The sequence below is a fragment of the Agelaius phoeniceus genome, chromosome 7, assembly GCF_051311805.1.
Source record: "Agelaius phoeniceus isolate bAgePho1 chromosome 7, bAgePho1.hap1, whole genome shotgun sequence".
NCBI lineage: Eukaryota > Metazoa > Chordata > Aves > Passeriformes > Icteridae > Agelaius > Agelaius phoeniceus.
The window spans coordinates 46307280-46328094 of NC_135271.1; the positions used below are offsets into that span (position 1 = coordinate 46307280).

Here is a 20815-nt window from a genome sequence, read left to right on the forward strand (position 1 = left end):
AGGAAGCCAGCAGCCCTGACAGGCTATGTGCCAGTAAATAGGATGGAAAAGGCTCCAGCCAGAATAAAAATGCCTTTATAAGTCTTTTCTTTACCAGTGATCACCAACCACAGAAGCTTTGCCAGGGTAAACTGCAAGAAGAGCCTCAGTGGGAAGGGTGTTTTGTTTCAGGTCTGTAAAAGTAGTATCAGGAAAGTTAATATTCCTTCAAAACATTCATCTTGTTCTGTCAGAAACACTTCTCACCAGCTAACATAAAAGCTGGCAATATTGTATTGCTGCATTAAGCATTTGCTTAATTTTATGTAAACGAGCAGCAGTTGGATAAAATTTGTTGACATTTGTCATTTTGCTGTGGTTCATTTCCTACAACAGCTTCAGAAGTTCTGCACTACTGATAGGAACAATCCTGATGCAGAGAAAAAAAGGGAGTACCCATTCATCATCTCAAATCAGGTTAAATTAATATCTGGCCAGTAACATGTTCAAATATCTTGCTGAAAAATAGGTGTAAAGAGGTATTTTATATAGCAGATTCTTTGTTAGTAACTACATACACCAAAATTATAAAGAGTGAAAACACAAGACACCTTTTCCCCTTATGTCCAGCATTTTCCTCATTTACCTTTAGCAGCTTTATGGCAGTGCACCTTCAATGTATGCACATTATTTATTGAGCTGGGATTTTCCAAAGCTACTAAAGAGTGGTTTGGGATCCCAGCTTCTATTGAATTTCAATGAATCTACTCATAAAAGAATTAGGAGCTTTAGGAAATTTTATCTTTATTGTTTCATACCACAAGAGCAACATTGCATCCAATTATCTTATCCTTTGCTGGTAAAAGAACTACAACAGAGGTACCCAATTAACAATTTTTAAGCTTCTGAAACTAGTCTCCCATAATTAGCATCCAGAGAATGAAAGGCACACTTTTAGCAACCAAAGTGAGACTCAAGCTTTTAAACAAGGCACTTCTGGGTTGCTGCATTTCTTTTGCTCCTCCAACTTCAGTTTAATCATGATTATAGACACTGACATTCCCTAAAATCCCAGAGGAAGATAATTATCAGAAATACTTTCAACATTCAACAATAAGGGGACATCTACTCAAACTACCAGAGACAGGGCCCATTCAAATTGGATGATTTATTAATGGCAACCAGAGTTGTTTCAATGCAGGGCCAGTCAGCCACAAATAAATTGTGTGGGTGGAAGGTATGCCAAAAGTATTTGGATAACATTAAGGAAAGCTCAAATACCAGAGCAGCAGTGTCAGGATCACAAAAAAAGGGCAGTTGAGGACAATAGGAGGGACAAGAGTTGCGGTCTGGCTGTGAGGAGTGAAATGTTTTCAGGATTTTGTTGATGCTAAAATAAATGAGCATCAAGCACTTTTGGACTTGGCAGTTCCTTTTAGAGTGCTGCTCTGTTAATGGGAGATCTGATATTGTAGGGGTTTATTCCTCCTGGGTTACTCATGGCATTCAAGCAGTATTTGGGGTCATAGATGGGGGAAGCTGTGCTGCTGCAGAGCTCTGCTGCCTCTTCTGCCACAGATGGATACAAAGGGAGCTCAGGGGAACCTCGTTCCAGACCTCAAGTGTCTCCTCACAGGGCAGCTGTCAGGTACTGTTATAGCATCTTTCTCTTCTCCATGGCTGAGAGACAGCAAACAGCCTTTGCTGGAGCTGCTGCACCCAGCATTACAATACCCAAACACAATCAGCGTGCACAGTTTCCAAAAGAAGCTGTAGGAAATGAGCAACTTCTCTCCCTGCTCCTTTGTTTCACCTTGCCCTGGCAGAATGCATCCTGACAGAGATGTTGGTGAGCTCAGGTTTGAAAACAACATGCAAGCCAGATGAGTTCTGAAGCTGCAAACACACAGAAAAAGCCTTAAGTACTAAATGGAAGGAGTAATTTTCCAATGCACCTTTTAGATCTCAGCCCTGTTAGTAGGAGGCTGAGGAGAAAAGCAGATAATAATAGCACATCACATCAAATATTTGTCTGGTTTCAGAAACCACAGTATTCCTTGGACATGGCTTACTTAGGATGAATATGTTATTGAGAGGTACAATTGTGGAGTACAAAACACACAGCTAAAAAAAAAAACAAAAAAACCATGTTTTAAACTGGATCTTTAGGATACAAAAAATTAGTGAAGTTTTCTACCTACAGTTGCTGAGATGGGCAAATACAGCTTAAGACCAACACTAGTGGCAAGAATGGTAAAATAAGGCAAAAAATCCAATCAAAACACCAAAAATAAAACAAACAACCAAGAAAGCCTCAAAAACACCACTAAAACTATTCCCAAAAAATGAGTATTGCATTGATGTTTATAAGCGGTAACTGCCTACAGCACACAGTAGTGCAGTCAGTTAATGATAAAATACACAAATTGTTGTCAATGTTATGTTTTTAAACTCCATGCTTTTCAGCAATGGATTTGAGTTTTGTAATTGTCCCACCAGAATCACATGTCAGGTGAGTCTGCAGGCAGCCATTTTATTTTTCCTTTTAACAGAGCCCTGCTTCTGAACATTTGCATCAACCTCCAGATTCACTATCTGCAAAGCCAAACTGTCTGGCCAGATTCTGGGCTGTCTGATAAAGTTCTATTGATTTTCAGTGAGCTTGCTGATTTAGCCTACTGAAGAACCCAGCATCATCTGATTAGGTTGAGTAAATTGATTTTTGAATCCTGACTATTTGCAAAAAACCCATGAACAACCGAGAGACCACCCAAGAAGGCATAGAAATGACTTGGTCAAGAGTTTTATTAATACATTTTGTATTTTTCAAAAATCAATTTTCTCATGAACAACTCTGGAACAGAAAAGCAACAGAATTTGTTCACTAAATTATTCATTATAAGTTACTGAGGTACCTTGGTACTGTAAAAACCAGCATCTTCAGAGAGCAGAAAGAACTACAGCTGCTAAGAAATGGACTAGAACACAAGTGTAGGTGCTGTAGGAGTTCACTTGTGATTTCACCAAGCTGTTTGTGAGACCATTTAGAGGAAGGTGGGAAGCAGAAGGGGAACAGACTGGTGCTGGAAGCTTTCTGCTGCCTGAAGAGAACACACAGGCAGAGCCAGGACTCCCCCAGCACACCCCTGACAGCTCAAGGAGGTTGTGCCTGCACAGAGCCCTGCCCAAGCCTTTGCCAACAGACACTGAAATCCAACAATAAATAAGGATGCCACCATTTCCCCCTTCTCTGTGCCATCCCAGATCTCCTTACAAGCACAGGTTTGTGTTTGTAAAATCACTGGTTGTGTTTATAAACACTGATAACCTACCAGATTGTAGGATTTCAGGTGGGTTCCTGAGGCAATTAGTTTCCACAGGCATATCATGTGTGTTTGTACAGCCAAATAACTTTCAGGTTCCATTGCAAAACTTGGTTAAAACATCACCAGGAGATTGCTCACAAAGATATTTAGTTCCTGGATGTTTTCTGTAAATAGATGCTTGAGTGATGAGACTAATAAGACTTCTCATATTCTCACCATGGGAAAAGCTGCAGCTTGAGAATTTCTCTCCTTTTCTATACTTTGAAATCCCCACAGGAGAGAAGTTAAGAACTTCCACTTGCAAAAAAGCTTTGATCAATGCTTGCACATTATTAGAACCCAGAAAACCCTATTACTAGGCACAAATCCACAGAAAATCAATCAAAATCCATTTGTTTACGGCTATGGGAACAACTAGCAATATCTGTCAGGCTACACCAAATAATTCATCATATGCAAGTCAAAAAAGAGCTGACAAATTCATCTAAAACAAACAGACACATGGCATTGTGCACAAAAACTGAATGTGCTGTGTCCCTGGAATTAGCACTGGGGATCAAACATACCATAAGAATGTTTTTAATGTAATTTGTAAGTTTCTACAGACACTGTGGTGCAAAGTATCAGCAGGAAAAATCAGGAGCATTAGATTATTTTTAATTAAAACCAATTTACCTGATGAAGCCAGAGTAGGCACATGTTTCAACAATTTGACAGAAGATTGTGCTGACTAAAAAATACAGAACCATCAAATGCAATACAAAATTGTGAGCAATTATGTAACAGAGTTTCACCCAATGCCCCAGCGCTGTCACTTGGTTCTCACGCAGTCCTGGGCTGAGTTACACTGAGAGGGTGAGGGAGGGCAGCACACCTAAGGCAATTATTGTCTCACACACTCAGCTGTGGCCCAGGCACCTCATTACCCAGCAGCTCCTCAGCAAAGGGCCATGGAAGGTGCAAGAGAATAAAGATTCAAACACCTTCCTTCTCTGTAACCCGAAAGGCCGCGGTGCTGACTCCTGCCTTTGGCTTAGGACAGCCCAAGGAAAGCATCTGACATAAACTGCTCCCATTTGCAAAGGGAAAGGAGTTTCCAAGAAGACCGTGCTGGTTGATGTTAGGAAAAGTGCAGACTCTCTTTCCCATTCCCTCCCTTTTCTTCCAGCTATCAATAAACTCCAAATGCCATGTTTTTAATATGCCACAATTTTAAATGCAAAAGAACAACAATTCAAACACCTTCCTTCTCTGTAACCCGAAAGGCCACGGTGCTGACTCCTGCCTTTGGCTTAGGACAGCCTAAGGAAAGCATCTGACATAAACTGTTACCATTTGCAAAGGGAAAGGAGTTTCCAAGAGGACCATGCTGGTTGATGTTAGGAAAAGTGCAGACTCTCTTTCCCACTCCCTTCACTTTTCTTCCAGCCATCAATAAACTCCAAATGCCATGTTTTTAATATGCCACAATTTTAAATAGAATTGCTGAACACGGGTCTTACAAAACATGTGAAGTTCTCAAGAGGAAAATACCTGGGCATGCAGCAAACTGTTGGATTTGGAACTACATGGTGAATATCAGGAGGCAAGTTAAAAACTCTGTGTGTGACCCTTTGTGTGCTCCTACCTCAATAACCATTACTAGAAAAACTTATACGTGCACATATCAACACTGAGCTTGAAAACACATCAGAGAAGGGGGCAATCAGCAGTGCAGTAACAAAACCCCAGCTGTACCCAGCACTTCCCACTGCAGGATGTTGTGGCTGGGAATCCCACAGTGTGGGGAGGGTGGTTAATCAGAGCACCCTCGCCACAGCCCCCGAGGCAATTTTGTGATCAGTAGCAGAGAACGAGCTCTGGAGCAGGAAGGCTGCAATCAGCACTGCAGTGTTTGCCCAGACAGAAATGGCTCCCAGACATCTTGAGCTCTTCTGTCCCTCATTTTGAAGATTAGACTCCCAAATACTATCTGATGTTTGATATTTTCTTTTCTTTGAGCAGCAAACCCCATTTCCAGCCTTCCTGATTGTCAGTATTGCTTTGATACAAAATACATGGTTCTTCTCTTACATTAAGTGATTATCCTGGGGATAAAATCAGGAAATTCCCTCATTTTCCTCAGAACACAGGAAACAAGGGAACATTAAGATTTAATAACACCTCATCAGTAGTCTACAAGGCTGATAAGAAAAAAGTCTGTAAGGTTGTTACTCTGGTGTTCAAAAGCTCTTAGCCACATTAAAAACCAAAAAAAAACCAAATAGGTCTTCACTATAATTAAATATGTTTTATTAAAGCTTTCCATCATCTTCCTTTCTTTGTTTATTTCCCCCCTCACAGCTCTCACATCGTCTTTCATTTTTCCCTTTGATGTTTGTATGCTTTTCATATTTGTATTGAAAATACTTTGCACTCTTCTCTTCCACCCCAGCTCCTCCTAAATGCACCTAATTAGAGGAGCACATTTTCCTGTGCCTGACTCTGCCTGTCCCCTCTGAGCCCATGGACATCTTGGGGAGAGCAGAGGAGTGGCACAAGAACAAAACACCTTCCATCCCATCCATTGCTTCTGTCTCTCACCCACACTAAGAAGGGAACCTGCTCCCCTCAACCTGCTGCTCCTCAACAAGAGCATTCGTACAGGATTGATAAAACAAAATGGGATCTGCCCTTCCAGTTGTACAGTCAGTGTGTCTGAAAAGGCTTCAGTTTAAAGGGAGATGAAAGCAAAGAGCAGCTCCTCTCAGCTTTACTTACAGGTGTCTAAGGACTCATCAGAATCATCAGGACAGTCGGGCTCCCCGTCGCACAGCCAGTGCCAGGACACACAAGTGACACCATCGTGGCACAGGAACTCCCCTGCGTCACACAAGGGGTGCTCTTCTGGAAATGAGAATGGGTTAGAGTGAAATGGTTAAAGGTGCACAATGAAAAAACAAAATAAATAAGACAAAATGAAAATCAAAAGTGAGCATGAAATGATTCAAAAAGCAAAAATCAAAGCAAATGATAGGAATGATATGAAGTAATAATTTAGTGGTATCTGATACCCTCACTTAGGGAGCTCTAAGATCTCTGAGCGTTCAGTGGGAGCTGCCCATCACCCTTCCAGCCTGACAGGAACAACATCACCATGAACTATAGATTTCTCTGTAGATTTCAGCATGAAGTAAATTTGCTCACTAGATAGAAACCAACAAGCTTTAATGGCATGTTACCAGCAGGGAGGTTCCCAACTCACTTCTCACTTCTGCCACAGAAAATATTTTTTAATTGTTTCAAGTAATCAAATTTTCAAAGATGTATTTTTGCCAGCAAAGTTCTACTGAAATAAACATATCTATTTTCAACTATTTCCTCAGACACCTTTTAATGACCAAATCCTTCCTCCATTTTATATAAAAAAAAATATTTCATAGTTCACATGACAAATTAGCAAACAAAGAATTTAAAGGCAACACTGGGGCACCTTGAAAACAATGGCTTTTAAAAGAGGGCAATTCTAGAAGTTTGGCACACCCACACTATCTGCTGCATTCAACCACCACAGGCTGATGTCCTTGAGATCTAGAGTTAATTAACTCAAGACTATTCCATCATTATTCAATGTAAAACTATTCTAACATTAATTAAAGCTCACAAAACCTCTGTGCAATATATTATATTCATTTTATCAATATATAAATTACAGTAGTGTCTTCCACAAGGTTACATTGCAGATTGCTGGGAAAAGGTTTCCTCATTATTCTTACACTGGCACAAGAGAGAAATAACTTCACTGGAGTCAATACTGCCACAAAGACATAAAACCAAGAATAAAGGAGGAGACAAAACCCAATCCACTCATAGATCTCTCCATTGGCTTAGCTCCTCCAAAAGCCATGGGATGTATTATCTCTAAAGGAAAAAACCAACAACAATCCTTTATTAGAGTTATAATTTAATTATTTCCTGTGTGCAGGTCTCATTTCCGAGGTCAGGTTCTCAACTACTGATGCCATTCAATTTTACAACAAGCCAAATTTGCAACTACTATGTAGATATATTTCATATTTCTTAAAATAACTATAGCACAACTACTTTTAAGCCTGCAAGAACTAAAGTATTTTTGTTATATCTTAATTCCTTCCCCTCAACAGCAAAAATGAGCAACTGGATAATTAAGAGTGGAAGTTTACATGGAGTGGTTTTGCTTAAAGCTTTCAGGGAGATGATTAAAGGCCCTGCTTTGATAACACATCTTGAAAAACCATCCTGGAAGTCAGAAAGATGGAGAGAGTTTGGCAAGTTTTAGCATTTCAAAGATGTAGAGTAGTGTGAGAAACACACAGAAGAACTCTATAATATTTGGTTTTAGAGTATTCTTGAAACCCATGATACATTTTTGCTTTTACTACAAGATGAACTGTAATTTTCTGTGTATTGCACATCTGCTTCTAACAGACCTGGAAATATTAAAACTAGCATTGCCAAACATGTCCACTTTTTTATTCAGCTCTGGAATGATTATTCCTCAGAGCAAAAAACAGTTGAAAATTCTTTCATTATTAAGAGTACCAAATTTGTTTATTTATTTAGAGAGGTTTCTGAACTGACAGCTAAGTGAAATATATTACTGAATAAATATAGAAATGTAAAGTTGTGAAAACACTTCTACAGTCAAGGTCACACAAGTGAACCTCCCCAAATAACTCCATGTACAGCACCTATAGAATAGAAATCTTGTCTGAAACAAAACCTGGCAGGGTGATTATCCCTTCCTCAGTGCAACTGCTTCTTTCAAATCTGCAGATGGTCACACATGTCTACACAAAAAAATCTTGCATTTGCTCCTCTTTTGGGCAAAGTTTATGAAAATACCTTAAGTAACTGGAGATAAAGAAGTTCTAAAAAGCAATTTCACATTGAGCTCAGAGCTGGATGTTTGTACTTGAAAAAAGGCTTGTTTGCTACCTTTTTTTTAAAAATGGAAAAAATTAAGATATTTCCATACTATTAAATTCTTGCTTTCCATTTTATGCAACAGTACAGAAATTATGGAGATCTGAGCTTTTTATATTCTCTACCTTGAGAAAAACTTAGCAGAGTGAAAAAACCACTAACTTATAAAACACTTTGAAAAAGAGATTTTGTTTAGAATAAAGCAGTTTAATTTTACCTCAGGGTTTTATTGGCTCTGAAAGTGCTTTCTCAAATGTTTTTGTTTTGCATAACCACAGAATTATTTTTATTTTCAGCTGTTTTCTTTACAGAATGAATTTGACCAGTTAATTGCGAACATGCACTAATTAGTGGGCTTTAAAAAAAATAAAACAAAAAAATCACAACAACCCTTTTGCTGAAAAACAGTCATCTATGATGGCCCAGAAATAAAACAGTTCTTTTCAGTGACATCTTTTTCTTTCTGTAATACGTGAGCTGTGCAGGAAAGCTCCCAGCGGAAGGGAAAAATTCACATTTTTAACATCCCAGTTGTCTGAGATGCAGAGCAGATGGTGAGAAATCATCCCTCTATGGGTAAATGAAAGCCTTGCCTCCCTAAGGATACTACTCCTATGCTCCCATCCTATGCTGCAAACACCTGGCAGTGCCTCTTAGAAAGAAAGTTTAAAAAAAAGAAATAGAAAACCTGGTGCCTTTGTTTAAAGTCAAAGTTCCCACAGCCAAAAATGTGTTGATTTTTTTATTTTTTAAAGAAGACAAAGCTCAAAATCTTCATTAGGAAAGCAACTAGAATTACATTGTATGAAATTACACCGAACTTGGAAAACCAAAATTCCATTATGATGATAAAAGCAAAGAGGAAAAAAAAGGAAACAAACCAATCAACCAACCAACAAACCAGCACACGAGGTTTGCCTGTACATGGGTGATGTCTGCCTGGGTGAAAAAGGCATTTGCCTCTGTAAACTTGCATTCAGCTCCTAAATAAGTAGGGATGAAGATCACTGCCTGTGGTCACTGTTTAGGGTCAAAGGGATCTGGACCCTTCCTATTTGAGGGAATGCAATGAAGAAAAGCAGGTCAACAGGGCTCTTGAACAGAACTAAATGGGAGATAACATTTGTATAACTGAGGGCTCCCCAGCTCTGTCGCGAGACTGGAAACAATTCGCCGTGAATGTAATTAAGAACTGCCTTGGTCAAGGAACCAGGTGCCCAGAGAGGCTGCAGAATTCCAGAACTGCTCTTCCCATTTCCAGCAGTCCTTGCTTGAGCACTCTGTGGCTCTGCCAGGCTCCTGCTGTGGCCCTGGTGACCTCCAGCCGCTTCCATGGGAGCTGCTTGGTGCTCTGCCTTCCGAGCGCTTCCAGCTCCATCTGCCACCAGCACCTGAGAGAGCCCAAAAAAACAAACCTCCCATATGGCAACGCTCTTCAAAGAGCAAAACTCAGCCTAATAAAGTCTTGATCTGCAAGAGCAGGGAGCCTGCTCATTAGGCTCTCACTAAATATTCAGAAAACCACATGTGCACGCTAACCCAAAAAGCACATTCCTGGAGAAGCTTTTGAAGGATATGATACAAGCATGATGGGAATGAATGCTGAAGGATTAGAGATCATCAGAACATCTCACTTAAAAGCTTTTATAGCAATACCTGAAGATCAGTGCGAAGTAAGAGTACCTCACTAATAGATTTCATTTAACTTTGAACTTAAAAAAATATTTTCAATCTGTTTCAAGTGAAACAAGAAAACAAACAAAGCTGAAATTTTCAATTCCCTCTCCATTTTCAAGGAAGAGGGCAAGAAAAGATACACACAGACTAGGGGGATGTGTGTGAACATGCTTTCTTTTTCCACTTGAGAATGGTTAGATCAAGGAATGAACCATGAAATCCATGAATAAAAATGACAAACTGATAGACCTCAGCTGGTTTGTCCCTTAGCTGCACACCCATAAAAAACTTACAGGAGAGAAAAGAAATTTTCAGCCAAAATAGCTGCTTTTTTTTTTTTTTTTTTACCCAAGAAGCAAAAGAGCAGGAGTAGAGCAGAAAGGCCAAAAGGAGTGGTCAGAAAACTGCAATCCAACTGTACATTTCCATTGGGATCCACTGGCATCACCTGTCTGTATGACCAGGAATTCTGGCAATGATAACAAACCCATCCTGCCATGTTTCAGGGATGTTACGCAACCAAAAACTTCCACTTTTAAGTTCTTAATTAGTTTTGCTTTGATTTTAATTAAGTTATCTTCATTGCAAGAGTTGAAGAACTCAGAACTATTTTATTTTCCCCCCTCTCAAAAGCATGTTTTCCATTTGGGATTTTCTTTGATCTCTCACTGAAACATGGGAGGGTTTCCATATTAATTTCAGCAAAATTTACTCCAAAGCTGAAAAATGTATTCTGGTAGTAATTTATGACAGAATTCATCATACACTAAAACCTAAATTGCTGTAACTGAAAGGGAGATGTGAGGAAAAAGCATGCACAGCATTTCCTACTTATGAATTTCAGACTTTATATAATACTTATGAAATCTTTCATACCTTTGGAGTTAAATCTACATTTTTAGAGCCCAGCACAGAGTAAAACATTTATGTTTTGGCCACACTAAACTACAGACAAAATCCTCGAGATTCATCTTGCAAAACAGTAAACAGAGTTTTACATTCAGGGTATAGAAATGTTATTATGATACCATTTCTTTCTGTCCTACTTGGTTCAGTGTAATGCTGTGTTCAAAGTCATGGCATTTTATTTAAAGAACCCAAAAATCTCACACAAGATCTACCAAGCCCTGATTTGTGCTTCCACATTGCAAAGGGGCTTAGAGAGCTGCTGGTATGTTCACATGTAGCATTCTAAACAGGAATACAGATGTTTTATGTGTATTTATTCAGCTCTAGGCATTATAGTTATCACTTATTCAGCATTTACTAATCAGCTAATTGCTTTATCCATAAGCAAGGCACATGCACAGGTACCTGTCAGTAAAAGCACCATATGCTCAGTTTAAGCCACATATGTTTAAATTCCATGTGTAAAAACTTTCCTCAGTCTCACATCTCCCACCCAACAAGGTCAGAGGCATCTTGTTTGGAGTCCTAGTTCTCAGTCCATAGTATTGATGCTCAAATTCCTTATTTAGTCACACAGCTGCAAGAGCTCCTCATATTTTTTAGACTTGCTGTGTGCTAATATAATTTATGGATCAGATTAAGCAAATATTGAGAGATCAGTACTGAGATCTCATCAGGAAGATGAGAAACATCCACTGATTGATGAAAATCCTGGAGCATTTTTGGAAGTGGGCAGGTGATAAGTTTAGGGACTGTCTTGTTTCTTGTTCTTTTTGGCAAAAACATATTTCCATTATGAGGGAGGACACCAAGTTCCCTCCTGGATTTGACCAAGAGAAGGTTATTCAAACTCAGCTTGGCACAATCTATGGACAGAGAAATTTAAGAAATACTCAGATAACGAGAAACACCCAAATATTCCTGAGCCAATTTTTATCTAATCAACAAAGGGTCACAGAATAATACCTATCTCAGCAAACTACAAAATGACAGGATAGTTGTGTTCCTTAATGGCTCAAAAATACCACGGAATAGCCAGGTGCCTTCTCTAACACAATAGAGAGGCCCTAATAGAAACACATTACCTGCAATCCTGCCGTTTGCCAATCCCTGCTCCCAGTAGCCCTACAAAGAAAGGAGGCTGAAGGCCAAACAAGCTCCCTCTGAATCTTTTCTTCACAATTATCCTTCACCTCCTTGAAAGCTGCAGGAAACATGCAAAGACATTGCCCAGGGTGAAGTGGTCCTTCTTTCCAAACAGCCTGACGTGGATTCAGTGTAAATGTCAGGGTGGAGGGTCAAAGTGACCATCACTTTTCCCTCTGTGTGTGAAGAGTGACAAGCCCTGTACCAGAGTCAACAAGGTGCCCTTTCAGCTGCTGACAGCCAGTGCCAGGGTGAACATGAGCAAAAATGTTCTCACTTGTGGAAAGCCTTCAAAGGCCCCCACTGAAACAACCCATCCTTATTTCCCATGTCAGAGAAAAAAATTACTTTGAAAAAGGCGTTTATATGGAATGTGAAAACCTCTGAGCCTCTCCACTACCTTAGCCTGTATTATCATAGTGTGCTCATAAAATTGTAATTTCATTTTCTATTTGACAGGAGGAAATAGTTGCAACAGAACTTGAAAAAGTTAATAAACATACAGGAATAAAAAAATGGGTTTTTATAAGCAATGGCAAACATCTTGGAAAGACCCTTCACAGGAGCTCTTATATAAGAAAAAATCCTAAGGAAAGGATTTTTCAAAAACAGGTCTGTGACATCCTATACACTTGGATGTCACAGACATGTTTTATGAAAAACCCTTTCCTTAGGATTTTTTCTCCTGAGAAGCTGAGAGGCCTCAGGAACAAAATGCAAACAATGGTTACCTGCTGCTGTGGAATGCAACAGGTGCATCTGGGATTGGTCTCATGTGGTTGTTTCTAATTATTGGCCAATCACAGCCCAGCTGTCTGGACTGTCTCGGTCAGTCACAAGCCTTTGTTAATCATTCCTTTTCTATTCTTAGCCAGCCTTCTGATGAAATCTATTCTTTTATTATAGTTTTATTCTTCTATTCTTTTAGTATAGTTTTAATATAATATATATCATAAAATACTAAATCAAACCTTCTGAAACATGGAGTCAACATTCTCATCTCTTCCCTCATCCCAAGACCCCTGAGAACACCACCACACTTGGACAAGCAACACAAACCTTCCCGTGAAAAAGGAATTCTAGGAGCCGTGACTTGAATAAAACGTTTCTTGTACACACGTTCCCTGCTTCATCAGGAGGCTCAACGGAGAAAAGACTGAGGTTTTCAGCTGCTCCCAGGATCAAACCTGCACAAGGTCTGACAGGCAAACTCCTGAAGAGCACAAGGAACGAGCAGACGGATGGGGACTGAGGAGAAGCCACCCGGCGCGATTTCAAACCCAGCGCGCCGCTCGCCGTGCCTCCAAGCAGGACTTCAAATGAATCTTTTTCATCTCCTAGCTCTTGGAATTTAGATATTTCCAAGTTACACTTCTTCCTTCACTGAGTTGTAAAGCTTCCAAATTCAATTATAATGTTTTCACAACAAAATTGCTTCTTTTTCTTAAAGTGGGATGGAAATCCCAACTTGAGACAAATTATTTAAATAAATGCCACACAAAATATTTTCTCTTTTGAAGGCTGAAACATTCATTACATAGCTTATTACAATACCTTTGATAAGCCCTCTGCTGAGCAGATGTTCTATCATTGTGAATTTTCACATATGAACGTTTTTAGCAAATACTAAAAGATAATTAATTTAGATAAATTTCATCTATCAAAGGGTAATCAATGATGTCATTGTTTTAATTTGGTAGTTTTCTTACCATGTAAAAGACATTACAAAGCCATTTCACTTGAATGTTTCAAACTGTAATAGAATGACATCTGTCCACACAGGGAAGGAAAAGCACATAAACTGTTGAAATATTTTAAGATACTGGGAACATTATGGGAATATTAAGAAAAAAAAAATATGCTCTGCTTATCCTCACTTTGAATAAAAGTTTTCAGTTTTCTTTTAAAGCACAGATAATTTTATGAGGGAAAGATATAGATAGGTAAGATCTAGGTAACTCAGATGACTGCATAATTGGGCAAACAAAGTTATACTGAGAAAGCAGAGAAAATAAGTTATCATAAAGGATAAAAAAATTAAAAGCAGTATGGAAGGAACTATAAAGTAGCTGGATTGAATTGAACCATCTTCTTTATTTCCTTATTTATTTCCCTGGAGGAGGATGTTGAGGTTATGTTAGCATTGGTGCTTAAATACCTTGTTTGTATTAGGACTCAAGCACAAGTTTTATTCCTTTTCCATATCCAAAAATTAATCTTGGATAGGATACCAAAAGGGTTAATCCTGAAATCAGATAATCTTCTATAAATTAATTGGTTTGTTCTCATGAAGTTCCCCAGCCCAGCTCCCTCAGAGGTTGTCCATGCAGCTCGTGGATGCAGCAGTGGAATTCCTGCCCTGCCTGGCTCCTGCTCCAGCAGATCCCATATCTGCTCTGGCAGGCCCTGATCCCATTTACCCAGATCCTGCTCCAGAGCAGCAGCACGGGGCCGGCCATCCATCCATCCATCCATCCATCCATCCATCCATCCATCCATCCATCCATCCATCCATCCATCCTCCCTGCCCACTGCTGTGTCACTCCAGTGCCACCACTGAGCGCTGCCTGCCCTGCTCAGCGCCTCAGTGTCCCCCAGACAGGGTGGGGCTGACGGATGGCAGCACTGAATTATCCTGCAGTGACCAGCACAAAGGGCTGGGGGGGACACGGGGAGGAGACTGAAACTTGCACACAGTTTAACAGCACAAATGAAACACAGAATTCTCCCAGAAGATGGCAAGGCTGGAGGAGTGAGAACCAAACTCTTGGAGAAAAACCTTCTCAGAAGGCAAGGCGTTCATTTTTGCAGCTCAAAAGGAAGGAAGCTGTGTCCTACCCGGCCAGGAGAGCCAAGCCTGCTGTCACTAAGCATTTCTCAGAATGCTCCCACTTAAAATGACACAAAATAATGATGAACAGGTTTCAATAGCAGATGGAAGCCTATTACATAATTCAGTTTTAATGACCAGAGAAATCTTAAATATGACGGGTTTGTTTTGTGCAACAAGAGATTTACATTAAATGGAACAGCCAAATCTGCTTCCGTAAGCAACTGCATAAGTTTAATACACATTTGTTTTATATTAGGATAATTAATCTACAGGGAAATGGGGTTAAATACTAAGATAACTTTAAACTATACTCAGTTACTAAAAGCATGAGAGAACTAGGGGAAAACCAGGCTGAAATTCCTTTCTAAATAGTGTCTATATAAAGAGCTAAAAGGAAAATCTCAGTACCAGGGTAAACTATTTTATTCAAGTTGGACTAAAAAAATACGAACATTAAAAAATATAACAGTAATATTAGAAACTTGTAACTAAAATAATCTGTTTCTCATATATACCTTTAAAAAATTACTCTAATCCTACACAATTATGCTGGGCCCTACTGAGATTGTATCCATTATTTTAAATAACTACAATCAACAGTTCTAAGTTAAATTGTAAGAATTAAGTAAAAGGCACACAAAAGGGTCACTTAATATCAGTTTAATTGCAATTTAACAGTTGGGAAAGTAGTTACAATTGTGATCTTCCGCAGTTCAGGTCTGACTTTCTTGATAGCATGATCCAAGACTGGTAATTTAAGGTGTAATTTGGAAATGCATACAATGAATAATAATTTTCACACCACTAGAGAGCAATGTATTTTGATATTAGCTGCTCCTATCTGTAGGTCTTCAATGTGATTTTCTGAAAAGGCAAAAATATTATTCACAGGCAGCAAGACACAGCATTTAGCAAAAGGTTTCTGCCAAAATATTTTCAATGGCATTTTGCAGGGCAGCTTGCATTTCACCCAAAAAGTCCATGTTACAAAGAAGGATCAAAGTAAAAAGTAAAAGATAGATGTGACATCAGCCTGGTGTCACCCAGCTACCTGCAAACAAGTGGTGAAACCCTCTCTGCCTGGATTTATTGCCCCACTGAGTGACCACAGGCAGGATTAACGAGCCCATCCACCCATCGGCTCCTTGGAAACAAGGAGGAAATGGCCAAAGCCTCAGCACTAAGGACAGGAGTTGGATTGATAAAAGGATGAGAAGACTATTACAGGCTTCAAGTCTGGACTGATAACAAAATCCCTTTTTTTTTTTAAAGGGAGCCAAGAGTCACCTTTCTCTGTCAAGAGATTTTTGCAGGAACAAGCTCTTGTCCTAAGTTGCATTCTACAGTTTCCACTGGTTCATCATGCAAGGAAAATAAAGTACCACTGCTCAAAACTATTAAATGTTACTAAAAAAAAAAAAAAAACATAAAACATTTATCTATTGAATGTTTCAAAATATAAACTTTTTTAAAAAACAATTATATATAAATTAAACACTGAATTATTCAAAGGCAAACAAAATCCAAGGAACTATCAGTTTAGATAATTATTCACTTGATTTATTAAGGTGATGTCTATTATAATTCATAAGTATTGACTACTATTTTTTTTTAAATACTGTAAAAAAACAGCTATCAAAACAGATACAAGAGAAATGGACAACTATGGATATGTTATCAAGCAACTTGGTCAAAATAATTTTAAAAGTTTCTTGCCAAGACATTTGGACACTTGACAAAAACCAAAAGACCCCCACATATCCTTCTGGAGGAAACATTTAATTCAAAGGCAGCATTTCTGTGGGAAGGCTCTCCTCAGCTCCTGCTTTTTCAAAGCCCTGCCATCCCTGAGGCTATTTGTGTCACACAGGATGATCAAGAGAAACAGGCAATTAGAAAATTAAAGACAGCATCAGGAACAGAATCGATAGGATGGTATGCAGGATTACACACAGAGTAAATGTTTTAGTTGCACAAAAACAAAGGAAGAAATAATTTAATTTTTAATGTAACTGCTTTCTTCAATCAATCCTGGAGTCTGGGGACTGAAGGGTGGCCAAGAAGACTTTTACTTTTAAGAAATTCCACTGCAGTCATGGAAATGAGGCTCATAACCCTGATGTACTGAACAAGGAGTTGGTGGCCACCTGAACAAATATGACAGACCCAGGTTTCACAGGGGAAGGTCTCACCACAGAGCAGGCTGGAGGAAATCCATCACAAATACAGACTCAGGGTCCTCTTTGTCCCCTCTCTATCCAAAAATCTCTAAGTTATTTTTGAGACTTTCCATACGTGAGGAAAAGATAATTACAATTTAAATGACGGCTGAGGAGGCAGGAAAGGAAATCAAGAACTTCATATTCAGAAAAAAATCAGTCACCTTTAAATAGAAACTAAAAGGCATGGGGCAGGTGGTAAATTCAGGATCAAACCTGCAGATGGAATAATTTTAGCAGGTCAAAAGATGATGGATGTTTAACCTTTGTTAACAATAGCAGATTTGACTTCATCAGCAGGGGTGCTGAGGATTTTATTACCAGCTTTGCGAGCTGCAGAGATTGTGAAGAGAAAATTAAGGCCTGGTTTTACCACACAAAAAAGTGAACAAAGACTCCCTTTGCATTGAGCTACTTTGCCTCTAAACGCTGATTCCAGCTCCCCCTTAACTGATTTCATGCGTATCAAGGGTGAGCCAATATTTTATACTGTAAAATACCTAAAATCCTGTCAACTGTCACTTCCATGGCTGTCCCCAGCTACATCCAGGTGATGCAAAAACTCAGACTATGTCTGCTGGGATTATTAAACAAACAGAGTGCTCTGCAGACTAAACCCTAATTAGATACAATGTCGGTATTGTAAAAGCACAGTAATTATAGCCCTGCTTGTTCTACTAATTTCCTCAGGACTAAGAATGTAAATTCTCCCAGCTAACATGAAAGTGGTAGTTTTCAGTTCAGAAGTCTCCTCTCTTCTGATGGGGAAAAAATGCTTCTGTAAAAATAACAAAGCCAGCAGACTCCACTGTACATATATATATGTATGTATAGATATAAATTTAAAAACTCCATGGGACTTTGGATCAGGCCACAGGTAAGGAGCTTTTATACCCCTGTGCAAAATGGACCACTTAATAGAGTGAAGTGACACTCATCTTTATACCATCTCCTCCCCTGAGAACAGAGTAACAGCAGCCGCCTACACAGAAAAAACAATATTAGAAAGCATGTATTTTTAGCAACTTTAATTATATTCTAGCATATTTAATTATATTCTAGCAGCAGGAAAGAAAGAGATGCAGAAGCGTACAAGCAGGCAATTTTCCCCAGAAGACAGACACAGCTTCAGAGCTCTGCAGCACAATGGTTTCACTTGTGAGTGGGCTCGAGCCAGGGAATTACTGAGGGGAATGCTCTGTCAGTGCTGCACTGGTTTATCCTTAACAATTCCTGCAGAATGTATGAACACACACTCCAGAGAGAGATGGTTTGGCCTGATCTATGAACACAGTAATAACAATACTTATGTGTTTTTTATTTTTTTTAGTGGCATCCCATTTCTAATTTTCCCCCAGCTGGTGGTTTGTTAAGAACAGTTCTCTGTACTTTAGGGCACAGAGGTAAAAAAACAGTTTTACCTCTCAAATCCACTGCTGTTAAAAAGCTGTGGACCTGAATGCCAGCCTAGATTGTGCAATATTGTTAATATTTTTAATAAGTGTCCAAAGCAAATTATATTCCAGCAATGTAATGGTCAAAAGTCCCAAGGGAGAACCAGAGAAATGGGTTGGATGAACTCTAGTAATTTCTTTCAATACACTAAAGCAGCAGCTTTTCTGGGCAGTAGGCTGAGGGAAAATACAGGACAAAACATTGAAATCACTACTGCTGCTGATTACATGTAATCAGACTTTCATCATACCTATTGCTTTTGCTGTGTGCAGGGCATGATGGATCATTTAGATTGCATTTAAGATGCAAGTAAAGAAAACAGCTTCATCCCATTCATAAAGAACACATTTTCCTGCTGCAAAGTCCGTGCCTCTCCCTGAGCAGCTCAAATAACTGCAGGATTTGAAAGAAGCTGAGCTTAGGAAATATTTACATCACAAAGGTAAATGTTTAGATTGGTGGTTTAGTGCCATATTAGTTTGGGGAAATAAAGCCTCATTTCTTGACTGTGAAGGGAGGCAGTTCTGGAGGTGCTGAAGGGCACCTGCATTGCTCAGAGCTGCTGCCTCTGTATCCAGCCCAACCTGAGGCAGCTCCACGTTTTTAGGATATCAGAGATTTAAAACCTGTAATAGAAAATTACTTTTGTAGCAAGCAACAGAGCAACCCATGCATGTTACATTTTCAGGGTGGATGATATCAGCATAGACAAAATTATACCCACGCCAGAGACTTTCTATTGTAGAAATAAATAACCAGTGAAAGAAACCCTTGCTCAAAATGCCATTGCTTGAAAGAACTGCATTGAAATGCATGAGTTTTACAACCACCATTAAAATAAGTGTTAATAAAAACCACACACTTAGAGCATATGAATATACATTCTTGTGGGGGTGTCTATTACAGCTTCAAGAACCAGGACCAGAAGTAAATACAGTAAATACTCCCCAGGTGGCTCAGCCCACTTGCAGCTGAGACAGGGGAAGGATCTGTGAGGATTCCTTCCCACTCTTATTTAAGCAAAACGGAAAGAATTTAAAGCCTGGCAATCAATAACCCAGACAGAGGCCTCCTGCACGATGGGTATAAACATTTTACAGTGCCATTAGCACATCCCTGTGCACTTCAAAACTGAACCTTGATGTATTCTTTAATAATCCAGGAGGATTATAATGCTGACTGCAAGTTCTTAGCAAATGAAGTTGTGCTCACTCAGGAATACTTTTTGTCTAAAACTCTGCCAGGAACACGTGCTCTGCAATATCCAATATGATCCCCTTTGCAAACTACTGCTGGGGCCAGATGAAGTACCAGCTCTTACATACCAACAAAGAAAAAACTTAAAATATCAAATTTTTACTCATTTTATGCTGACAAAATCATACACAACATCAACTGCTTTCATTACTGGAAGATATATAATAAATTTTTAAAATATTTTATTTCTCAAAAATAATTGCAATAGCTCACATTATGGTGTCAAAAAATATTAACTTTCGTTTCACTTCCTGTATTTACAGAACAAATACAAGCCTGAATTAGGGCTCAGGGAATGGAATACTTAATTTGTAAAATCTAAATATATCTCCCAGGGAAAAACAATTAATTATCTTTGTTACTGCCACTACTGCTGAGAACAGCTGCAATTTCTGGCTTGCCAAGTTCACGTCATCGAGGGTTATTCCTATTAATATCAATTAAGATCTAAACTGTTTGAGTCTCTGCAATAATGACGCTCAAGTAGATTTAAAGTGCCATCTCACAGAAAGCACACCTGTGGCAGAACACTGACACCTATTTTCGATCTAAAAATAAAAAATAAAAATTCAAAAATAAAAAATGTATCAAGATTTATAGCTATGACCCACTGAAAGGTGTTTGAGCAATGGTAAGTGAGGCACATGAATTCATAAGATGGCCCCAATGACCTGTGTATTTACTTTCACTTAAAAACTGTGGTAAAAATTTAGTTCCTGGATTGAATCAGAGACACTATTGCACCTTCACTTGGGGACTGTCCCTAAAGCCACGTCACACTGGCCATGTGTTCAAGTGATTAAAAAGAGATTGGATGTGTTTAAACAAGGATTGGATGTGGCACTGGGTGCCAGGGTTCAGCTGAGGTGTTGGGGCTGGGTTGGACCTGACGATGTTGGAGGCCTCTTCCAACCCAGTGATTCTGTGAAATTGAGTGACTTCACTGCTGAGTGCCCCTGGAGACCACCAGAGCTGGAGAAAACCCCTCCCTGGCCACCCAGCCCTGCCCTGAGTCCATCTATTTGTAAAATATTTAAATCTATTCCTCATTAAGCCATCGAGGGCTGATT

General features: G+C 39.2%; 1 protein-coding gene across 5 annotated transcripts in view; it reads right to left on the minus strand.

Moving 5' to 3' along the window:
• Positions 1 to 20815, minus strand: part of LRP1B (LDL receptor related protein 1B) — a 638345-nt gene that overhangs the window by 469616 nt on the left and 147914 nt on the right. For all 5 annotated transcript variants that reach the window (XM_077181744.1, XM_077181743.1, XM_077181742.1 and 2 more), the window contains exon 2: positions 6066 to 6191. In XM_077181744.1, the coding sequence (XP_077037859.1) occupies positions 6066 to 6191 (126 nt within the window). The remainder of the gene's footprint in view (positions 1 to 6065; positions 6192 to 20815) is intronic.